This window comes from Onychostruthus taczanowskii, unplaced genomic scaffold (genome assembly GCF_017590055.1).
Source record: "Onychostruthus taczanowskii isolate IOZ18803 unplaced genomic scaffold, ASM1759005v1 scaffold138, whole genome shotgun sequence".
Taxonomy (NCBI): Eukaryota; Metazoa; Chordata; class Aves; order Passeriformes; family Passeridae; genus Onychostruthus; species Onychostruthus taczanowskii.
The window spans coordinates 673,908-684,450 of record NW_024498551.1 but is presented as its reverse complement, the minus strand read 5'-3'; the positions used below and the strand labels follow the sequence as shown (position 1 = coordinate 684,450).

At 52.8% G+C, this 10,543-nt stretch overlaps 1 protein-coding gene across 14 annotated transcripts in view; it reads left to right on the top strand.

Moving 5' to 3' along the window:
* The window catches only part of MEF2D (myocyte enhancer factor 2D), an 81,529-nt gene that overhangs the window by 34,865 nt on the left and 36,121 nt on the right, over positions 1–10,543 (top strand). For all 14 annotated transcript variants that reach the window (XM_041397320.1, XM_041397315.1, XM_041397319.1 and 11 more), the window contains one exon: positions 8,482–8,766. In XM_041397320.1, the coding sequence (XP_041253254.1) occupies positions 8,713–8,766 (54 nt within the window). In that variant the 5' untranslated portion in view covers positions 8,482–8,712. The remainder of the gene's footprint in view (positions 1–8,481; positions 8,767–10,543) is intronic.

The following is a 10,543-nucleotide window of genomic DNA, read 5'->3' as shown; positions in this document are numbered from 1 at the left end:
GCAGGACAAAAAAAAAAGGGGGGGGGGGGGGGGGGGGGGGGGGATGAAAGGTGGAAGGAGGTGAGGGTGGCTGGGAGTGAGGGTAGATGGGGCTGGAGGATGGACAAGGATGCAGATTATGAGAGTGGTTGGGAATGGAGGGTGGGTGGGGATGAAAGGTGGAAGGACATGGGAGAGGCTGGGAATGAGGATAGATGGGGATGGAGGATGGATGAGGAGGGAGATGATGAGAGTGGGTGGGGATGAAAGGTGGAAGGACATGGGAGAGGCTGGGAATGAGGATAGATGGGGATGGAGGATGGATGAGGATGGGGGTGATGAGAGTGGCTGGGGATGGAGGGGGGGGGGGGATGAAAGGTGGAAGGAGATAAAAGGTGGAAGGAGGTGAGGGTGGCTGGGAGTGAGGATGGATGGGGCTGGAGGATGGATGGGGATGCACATGGCACAGGGCTGCCCTGTGCATGCAGTTGGTACCACTGGGGAAGGGGATGCTGTGTGCATACTGGGGAGCCCCTGGGGCATGCAGGGTTCCCAGCCTGGATGGGCACACCCCTGAGGAAGCTGCTGAGCCACCTGGGAGACCACAGTCAAGTTCAGGGTGGTGGGTGACCTCTGCTATGGGGATGCCACCATCAAGGTCACTGCTCAAGGTCATGAGGCTTAATCTGGCAGCTGCATCAGCCTTTGGTTGCTGTTCTCAGGGTGCTCTGAAGGTCACTTTAGCAGGGGACTGTCCAAGCCCTCCTGTTAGACTCCAAACCCTGCAGTGATTTGTCCCTGCCAGTCCCTCTCTGTAGCATCTCCAGGAGAGAGGACCAGCTGCCTCTCTGGGAAGCCACGTGGTGTGAGGGGCTGCAAGTCCCTGCTTGTCCTGGTCCCACAGGCTTTTCCTTCCTGAAACTGGATCCTTAGCTTGGGTGAAGGTTCCCTGGCTGGCTTTTGGACAGCACCAGGCAGGGCTGTGGGTTTGCCAGTGACTGCCTGGAGCTCCTGCCCAGCCTCCTTCCCCTGTGTCCCCTCCATCCTCGGCTGTCTTTGGCCATGCTGGCAGTGCAGAGAAGGTCACTGGATGTACCTGCTGTCACCCTGCCTCTGCAGAACACATCCCAGGTCTGGGATGTGCTGGATGTTCTGTGGATGTGCTGGCATCCCTGGCTGCATGTGGTGTGGGATGAAACTGTGATTTGGGGTGTAGGGCACCAGGGTTCCTGTTTTGGGTGCTGCCTCCAGTTCTTGTGCTGATGTTGGGACTGTCATCCTTGTGATGATGTTGTCTGACTCCACAGTGGCACACACAATGCGGGGGAAGAGAAGATCAACCCCAGTTTAATAATTTCCCCTAAATCCTTTCTTTCAGCCACCCTTGCTCAGCAAACACCAGCTCTCCAGCGCTGTGTCAGGGCTGTGCTTTGCCTCAGCCTCTGCCTGGCTTGGCACTATGTGAGGTTTTGTTACAGCTCAGCAGAGCTGGTTGCACGGTTGGCATCTGCTTTTCTTCAGAGAGTGCCTGAATCTGGGTCAGGAATATCTGTGTGTCTTTCAAATTCCTTGGGGGCCTGGCTGAATCCAGCCTCACTCCTGCTCCCCTGAGCTACCTGCAGCTGGTGGGACCGATTCCCTCCTGCAGGCAGGAGGAACTGGGGGCTGGTTTGGCTGCTCATCCCAGGGAAATCAGGACCCTGCCGTGGGTGCCAGGTGTGCAGGAGGGATGGCAGCTCAGCACTGGGCTGGCACCTGCCTGGCCAGTGGGATTTGGCCCCGGGCAGAGTCAAGCAGCTGCGTTCCTGAGCAGCTCAGGAGGTTTGCTCTGGAGCCACCGTGTTTCGGCCGCCTTCCTCTCCCCTCCCCCTGCCTGCATCTGGAGGTTCGACACAGGAACCCAGATAGCATCATCCTGAAACCAGAATAGAAGCTTTGGAGGAGACTCGAGCATGTTTGTGTGGTTTTTATCTCGGTTTGGAGATAAAGAGGTGCTAAACAATGCTAAGCTGGCGAGTTGGAGTCCCTCACTGTGCGTGCAGTGGGGCTGGGGACTCGCTGGCACTGCCCTTGCTGCCTGCTGTCCTGCCAGGGGCATCCCCTGGGTGCTGCATCCCTCCTGGGTGCCCCATTCCCCTGGCAGCACTGCCCCCATCCCACGGCAAAGCAGGGCTGGTAGCCAGCCCCGTGCCAGTGGCTTTGCCAGAGAGGAAGAGCAACGTTAACATGAGTACTGGCTGTGTGTTTTAGGGAAGGGGGCTTTGCAAAAGAGAAGGAAGTCAGTCCTGCTGATCCAGAAACCACACAGAAGGAAACTAAAAGTCCTTGGTGTCAGCATGGAGGATATGTTAAAAAAACAACAATTAGCTCACAAGAGGCAGCAAGAAAGGAAACAGGAAGGCAAGAACTGCAGTTAAACAGGCAGGTTCAAGAGGTGACTTGAGCTAAATCCATGTCCTTAAGGGATGGGATCCAGCCCTGGTCATGGGTGGGGAAGTGACTTGCTCTTTGTCAGAGCAGGACTTGGTGTCCTCAAGGTGAGGCTCAGAGCCCTCAGCTGCAGTTGCTCTTTATTTGCAGTTGCTTTTGTGCCTGTTTGCAGCAGGTGGAGGGTCTCAGCTGGGCTGGGGGCTGCTGGGGCAGTGGGGCCACCTCACCTCTCCATGCAGCTGCTTCTTGTGGTAAAAGCTGCAGCTTTGGGCAGGAGCAATGCAGCAGAGCAAGGGGCAAGAGCAACCACCTCCAAAGCATCAGTGTCACCTCGAGAGCATCAGTGCTTCCTCCCTCCCTTGGCCCATTCCCCACCCAGCAGGGGCAGTGAAGGCTCAGTGTGGTGGGTGTCATCCACTTCCCACTGCAGGCTGAGCTCAGGGGCTGCTTTGCAGCACAGCAGCATTTCCTCACCTGGGCTCTCCTGCCGTGAGTGGACAGACAGGATGGATTGGTGGTGGACAGGGAGATGGACATGACCCAGCTATCAGTGCTGGCAGCCCAGAGAGCCACTGCTGTGCCCAGCTGATCCCACAGCATGGGCAGCATGTGAGGGGCCAGGATTGTGCCCCTCTGCCCCACTCTGGTGAGACACCCCTGCACTGCTGCCTCCAGCTCTGGGGTTCCCAGAGGAGGAAGAATACAAACCTCCTGGAGTGAGTCCAGAGGACACCATGGAGATGCTCTGAGGGCTGCATCCCCTCTGTCTGGAGCCAGGCTGGGAGAGCTGGGGCTGTTCTCCTGTAGGGGAGTCTGGGGACACCTTGGAGCTCCTTCCAGTGCATAAAGGGGCTCCAGAAGAGCTGGAGAGGGACTTTGGGCGAGGACCTGGAGTGATGGAGCAAGGCTTCCCACTGCCAGAGGGAAGGGTTACAAAAGGGGCTCCAGAAGAGCTGGAGAGGGACTTTGGGCGAGGACCTGGAGTGATGGAGCAAGGCTTCCCCCTGCCAGAGGGAAGGGTTACTTGGGGTCCTGGGAAGAAATTTTTCCCTGTGAGAGGTGGGATGAGATGAGCTTTAATAATCTGTCCAATCCAGACCTTTCTACAGTTCTGTAACACCTTGTACCCCACATGCCCACTGGTTGTGTGCTGAAGCTCCCTTGCAATGACCTTTTTCCCACAGAGAAGCTGCAAGCCTGGGGCATGTTATTGCTGTCATTTCTGTATGTGGATAAACCTGACCCCCCCAAAATGTGTTGGGGCTTGGGTCCATGAATTCAGTTCCTGTTCCTTGGGGGGGAATTGTGGCAGAGAGGACCCTCCCTTTACTCTCAGCCAGGCTCTTGAGTTGATGGTGCCTGTTTAGGAAAAACACATTTGGGGATGTGCACATTCTGCAGATCCTGGGTAAAAGCTGGGTTGGTCCCACACTGAGAGCATGGGGTGCCTGGGGGGAGCAGCTGCTGGCTTGGGCTGTGATCTGCCATGCCTGTCACCTGCATTTCTCCCTTCAAACTGGGACTTTCTGTGCCTCCATAAGATGAGCTGTATCTTCACAGGGCAGCATTTTTCTTCTTTTCCCAACCTCCAAATGTCCTTTGAAGCTCCTTTTGCAGGTTTCCTGGCAGCCAAGGATGTCCTCATTGCACTGGACCTGTTTTGGGGATGGAGATCAGGAAAATGTCCCTTGAACTGGTGCCAGCCCATCCCAGTTTTGCCCTCACTCATGTCACTGGCTCTGCTGTGTGCTGCTGCACAGGCACGAGGGGATTGGGGAGCACGGTGCCACACGCTGGGAAAAGCAAAGAGCTCCAGAGGAAAATACATTTTTGGAAAGGATGCATTTATTTGCCTTTATTTATCTTCCTAAAGCTTTCAGATTAATCTTTTTGATCTTCCCTCTGCAGCTGCGTGGCCAAGGTTTGGTTTCTTTCAGCTGACATTGTGCTGAGAGCACACAGCATTGCAAGGGGGGTGTTAAGGAAGGGCAGCAGAATTCCTTTGCTCTGGAGAGGGGCGGTGTGTCGAGCTAACTTTAGTAAGGAGCTACTAAAAAGGGATGCAATAAAAGTATATTAAAAATAGCAAATGGCTGTAGAAAGTGGATGTGAGAGTCTCAGTGTCCCTTCTTGTGCCGAGAGAAACGTGGGGCTGGAAAAGTGACAAGTTATGGAGCAGTGCAGAGCACCCCGCTGCTTGTGCAAAGCAAAGGTGAAACCACTTAGAAGTAGGTGAAATAGATGAGAAGTTTGCACAGTAGATAAAAAAAAATCCAGAAATAAAGACTTGAAAGAGATATCAGCTCCTCTGTGTCCTCAGCTCTCGGAGCTGGGGATTCAGCCCCCCAGATTCCTTGTTTTGTAAAAACATCTCCCAGCTGAGATTCCTCTGCGCTTTTTCTTTCTTCCCCCATTTGCAAAATGCTAACTCTGCTCTCTCGCCTGTCTCTCCAATTTGGAGCAATTTACTGGGAGCCGGGGATGAATTACTCAGCACAGAGTTAACCAGCACCTGCTCGGAGTTAATTGGCATGTGTGCTAATTGCCGTGATAGTCACACTTGTGCGAGCGGAGCGCAGGGAGGGGGAGCGGGTGCTGGCGGCTGCCTCCAGCCCGGAGCTTCTCCTGCTGAATTCCCTGATCCTGCTGGGATTCCTGCCAGAGGAAGAGGGTCAGGGTGGCTTTTTTCCAGCAGATTTGCAGGTCCCTTTCCGTGCCCTTGGACCCTCCTTGTCAGGGTGTGGTAGCTGGGATGCTTGGTGGCTTCCTTGGAAAACGAGGCTCAGGAGAAAGGAAGAAGCTGCTGTCTGAGAAGGAGGAGATGATGATTTAATGAGTGGGGTTGTTGTATATAGAATCACTTGAGACCCCAAAAGTGAGAAGTTGTTTAGGAACTCAGCTCCTTGCAGCAGTCCTGTGCTCTGGGTGCTTGGCTGTGCACGGTTCAGGTGCTTAAATTCCACCTGATCACGGAGGAGGGTCGTGGGTGATCTTGGTGCCTCAGGCTGGGCAATGAGGGAGCCAAAGCAATTTGGTGGTGAAGGAGAGGGAGCTCCAGGGGCAGAGGGGATCCTCCTGGCTTGGGGCTGAGCCACAGCAGGAGGGACAGGAGAAATGAGGGTGGCTCTCCAGGTTTCTTGCTCTTCCAGCTGCTGTTCAGAAACTCAAACCAGTGGTTGGACTTTCTGAAAGAGCCACCTGGGCAGGAAACGTGAAAATACCTGGGTTTAAAAATACAGTGGGGAAAAAACCCAACCTAAAAACAAATAAACTCACCCCCAAACCCCAATTCCATGAAGAGAAAAGGGAGGGGTTTGAAATCCTCTCTGTCAGGTGCATTTGGAGGACAGCAAACTTGCTGTGGTCTTCTCCATCCTTCCTCTTCACCCCATCCAAGGGCTGCCCTCCCCATGGGGTGTTTTCCTTCTCATGCAGGGCAGAGGGGTCAAGAGCATCACATGGCAGCTCCTTTTCTCCCCATGATGACAAGCAAAAACCTGTTAAGTCATCTTTTTCCTGTGGAAAACTTTATCCAGCAGCATGAGCAAACCTTGAGGCTGGGACCATGGTCCCCATCCAGCCAAGGTGCTGAGGATGCAGAGTCAGGATTCAGAGCAGCAGGAGGAACCTGGTTTGGTGGTTGAAAAAGGGGATTTGGTTTGAAACACTTGGGGTGTGTTTGTGGCCTGGGGAGAGGAATGTGGTTTGAATCCCACTGCTCCCATGCAAGAAACACCAGCTGGTGTGGAGCTGAGGGCAGGGATGAGCAGCCCTGGGGTTTTTTCCTCATCCCTACAAACATCCCATCTCTTCGAGCACTGTGCAGCTTTTGGCTGCCATAGCATCCTGTGAACAAGTCCCACAACAAAATTGTGTTAAAATATGTTTCCTTTCACTCAGTTTAAATTTACTGCCCGTTGTTCTCCAGTGTTTATTGTTGCTTCTGGAGAGTTCCTCTCTGGTTTGGACAGTAAATCCGCTGTCTTTCAGAGGGTTTCTCTGTCCAAGAGCTGCAGCACACGGAAAGAATTAGCATCTTGCCCTGTGTCTGGTTGAGGAGCTGTTGCTACTTTGTGCTGCTGCTGGTGGTTTTGAAGATGCTGAAGGTGAATATTTTTCAGCCAGTTTAGAGAAGTGGCAACTCTGAAGGGAAAAGCAGCAAATCAAACCCGACAAAAAATTCCTCCTCTTCCAAAGTTTCTTTGTGTGTGCAAAATCCAAGCCTTGGTTCCGAGCCCTTGGGCTCTGGGTTCTCTCCTGGGTGGGCTCACAGTGAGGGAAATACCAAGAGGACACTCCAGGTGGATGAAATAAAAATCCTCGTTTTCCTTTTGGCTCTTCCTGTATCACTGCCCTTCGAGGGATACTCACATGGTGTGAGCTGGGGCAGTGATGCTCTGAAACTGGTGATGCTCTAGAACTGCTGATGCTCTGGAACCTCTATTTTTGGGGCTTCCCATGGTGGGATGGGGAGCAGCAGCCAAAGGATATGCCTCTGGCACTGGCTCAGTGTTCCCCATGGTGACAGTGCTCCTCACAGCTGGATGGTTGCTCCTGTTTGCTGCTGGGATGGAAACATGCACCTGTTTTGGTAAATAATGTCTCAAGTGTTAAATGCCATCCCTGTATGAACTGTCCTTGCAAAGAGTCTTACTGATGGGATTTATGGATGAAAAACCCAGGTTTTGCTGCCCTTTGTCTCTCTGGTAATCTTCCTGGCCTCCCCATTCCTCATCCTCCCTGGAGGGCAAATTGTGGATGTCAGGATGGGGAAAAGACTCCCTGTTCTCCTCGGGGCTCCTCCAACTTGCACTGAAACACAGAACATGATGCACGATGAATAACTTTACCCCAAAAAAAGGCAGAGAAGAAGATTAAGTGACTCACATGACTCAGTGAACCCCAGAAACAAGTGTGGGAGTGAGACCATTCAGGCTTGTTTGTTGGAGCATGGTCTGATGAGGAGGTGAAGGATGGGGCCATGGTCTTCATCAGGGTCTGGGGGTGCTCTGGGGTGGGAGAGGAGCTGGAGGACCTTGGTCAGGTTGGCTGTGGCTGCTTTGAATTTGGGATATAGGTTTGGGAGAAAAAGTTTTTGGGTTTTTTAATGCTTTTTGTGACAAGATCGAGGGCTGGGGACTGCCAAGTCGAGGCAGATAGGAAGCTATTTTGGGACTGGTTTTTCCCTTTGCCTAGGTCTTGGCACAGGGCACCTTGCCTTAAATGCAATGTTATCACTGCTGTTACCCAGCTGCTCACAGAGAGAGCAGGGAGAAAGCCATACCTGTGGAAAATGAACTGGCTGAAGTTCCCTCTTTGTCCCCTCGCTGCAGTGCAGCACACGCTGGGAAACGGGGTGAGATGGGCTGGGGGCTGTGCCAGGAGGTGCCCTGGGACATCTGGGTGCAGCCTCTGGTGCTGAGGGATGCAGGTTACCATGGGGAGGCTGCAGAAGGAGCCCCTGAGACCTGCAGAGCTCATCCCTTTGGGGAGAGCTTTGGGCACAAGATAACTCCTAGATCCATGGAAACGCCCGGTGTCCGGCTGTGGCTGAGCCCAGTGCAGGGCCAGGCTGTCTCAGCTGCCTTCAGAGTCCTCCTTCCCAGAAGAATTAGGTTTCTGTGCCTGGCTATAAGGTTCCTTTCAAGTAATCAAATAAAGACATTTTAAAATTCCAAATTGGAGATCAGTGCAGAAACTGGAGACGGATTTAAATTGCCCGAGCTAATCACCAGCCACTCGACTGCTTATGACTTTATTAAGATAAAAAAAAAAAATGTCTGGAGTGTCATGGAGGAGCAGTGATTCACGGGCTCGCTGCTGCCATCTCCTCCTCCTCACCCAGCATCGTGTGTCCTGAGTGTTCCTGGCCTCCATCCCTGGCCTTCTTTGAGACCAGTTTGCAGAAATCCCTCTGCAGCTCTCCTGGCCCGGAGCTGGGTGGGCGAAAGAAGCAGAGCCCACCCTGGCTGGGGGGTGGGATCTGGCTGGCACTAGAAGGATGCCAGGGGGCTGCTGGGTCCTGGATGGGTTTGGGAACAGAGTCTCACTCCTGTCTCTCTCACTGTGCAGGTTTCTGACATCTCAGCCCCGCTGGATCTGGCCACGCGTGACGGTACCATGAACTGAGCACGGAGCCGCACGACTCTTTTTTTTTTTTTTTGTTTTGGCTTTTTTTGGGTTTGTTTTCCGGCCGAGAAAAAAGCCCCCCGCGCTCTTTAATGAAAGCATTCTAAAGTGGGGTTACTGCTCCCCTCCCCTGAGCCGAAGTGGTGCCGGGTGTGGCGAGGATTTCCCGAGAAGATGGGGAGAAAAAAGATCCAGATCCAGCGGATCACGGACGAGCGCAACCGGCAGGTCAGTCTGTCTGTCCCGGCTCCCTCACCTCACCCTTCTTCCCTTGGGGGTTTCAAAATGACCCATTTCCATCCCACTTTGGGCCACCAGAACTGTGTTTTTGCCAATCCATAAAATAAGCAGAGGCTTAGGCCGGATCCAGGCAGATCCAGGACCAGGCAAACGTTGCTCTGCCCCCATCCAGGCGTTGCTCCTCGCCTTGGAGCTCCTTGAGCCGTTTCCATCTAAGTGCTTTTCCAGAAGAAAGTATCTTCTCCACTTAGTTAGTTCCCCCTTTTTTCAAATTTATTTTTGTCTTGCAGAAAATATATTTCAGTTGACATTTTCCATGTGGTTTTTCCAATAAAAAACAGCCACAACAAGTATCCATTTTGCTGAACGCAAACAACTCAAATTATTCCCTTTTTTTCCCCCCCTCAATTGTAGACTTAAATGACTCCAGGGCTTTTTTCCTTGGGCTCTCTTGAAGCCAAGCCCGAGACACGCATGTGCATGTGTGTAGGAATGCATTCATGTATCTCAGAGGAAAAACAAAAACCAGCAGATTTTTCCCAAATTTCCATGTTCCTTAAACTGGAGTGGTGGAGCAGCAGCACTTTGCCAGCCCAGGTTTGCTCTGGGATGACTCTGTCGATGTATTTCCCATTACCACAAGACTTCCAGGCAGGTTCCTTTGCTTTTTGTGCTCCTAGAGTTTGGCTCAGCAGATCCAAGCTCTGCCTTTAGTCCAGCTGCTGCTGCACCCCAGCATGACCTGCCACACTTCTTCCCTGCCACTTGCACTCCAGAAAAACCAGTAAAAAAGCATGTGGATATATTCCTAATCCTTAAAGAGTGTCAAAGAGCAGAGCTGGATGAACCACTTCGTGGTTCCACAGCAAAACAATAGGAAATGGCAGGTTTTCCTCATTATAGCTTCACTTGGTGGTGGGGGCTGGGGTGGGCATCAAACAGTTTCTGCTGATGTCCCAGTTGTTCCTGAGGTTGTTTATATCCATCATGAGGAGGAAACAGGGCCTTAGGGGGGTTATTGAAGGATCTGGAGTGTATTTTATGGGGCAGTGTTGCAGAGGGCACTGAGGGATCTGCGGTGACTGGAGCCTTGCTGGAAGTTCAGACAAATGGAAAATAATTGGTCATGCTGGAGGGGGATGCCTGGATAGACCTTGGGGGAAGGAAAGAGGCACTTCTGTGCAGAGGCAGCAGCTGAGTGATGGGACTGTTTCTGAGGGATGAGCTGCTCTTCAGCCCTGGCTGGAGATAAAGACCCTTGCTGAGGTCTCACAGCCTTGGGTGGGATTTGCAGGAGTTGCTTTGCGTGGCTGGGTGTCATGGCTTTAATGCATCTCTGATATCAGGTGTCCCCAAAATCCAGTTCCCCGGGCTGGGGGGCACTGGTTTTCCCTGGCTGGGCTGGTTCTTCCAAAACCCAGCACGGGAGCATCGCTCTCTGCCCCAGTGCAGCACATCTTGCTTTGCTTCCCAGAAAGCAGCCTGATCAAATTGGGTGTCAGCAAAGCAGCAGCTGTTTAATTGGCCACCAGCACAGCTTTGCAATCAATTTTCACTGCTGCCTTTCTTTTGGAAAAAAGGACATGCCAGGAAGATGGGACATTTCATGAAAAAGGACTGCTCCAGGCAGTGGGGTCTGCTCTATCCACTGTGGTAGGAGCTGTAAAGAGGGGGAGAAGCCTCTTGCTCCACTCTCCTGCTCCATGCTGTGCATGTGCAATGCCAGCACTCCCCAGAGTCAGAAGTGTCCCATATTGCTTTGTCT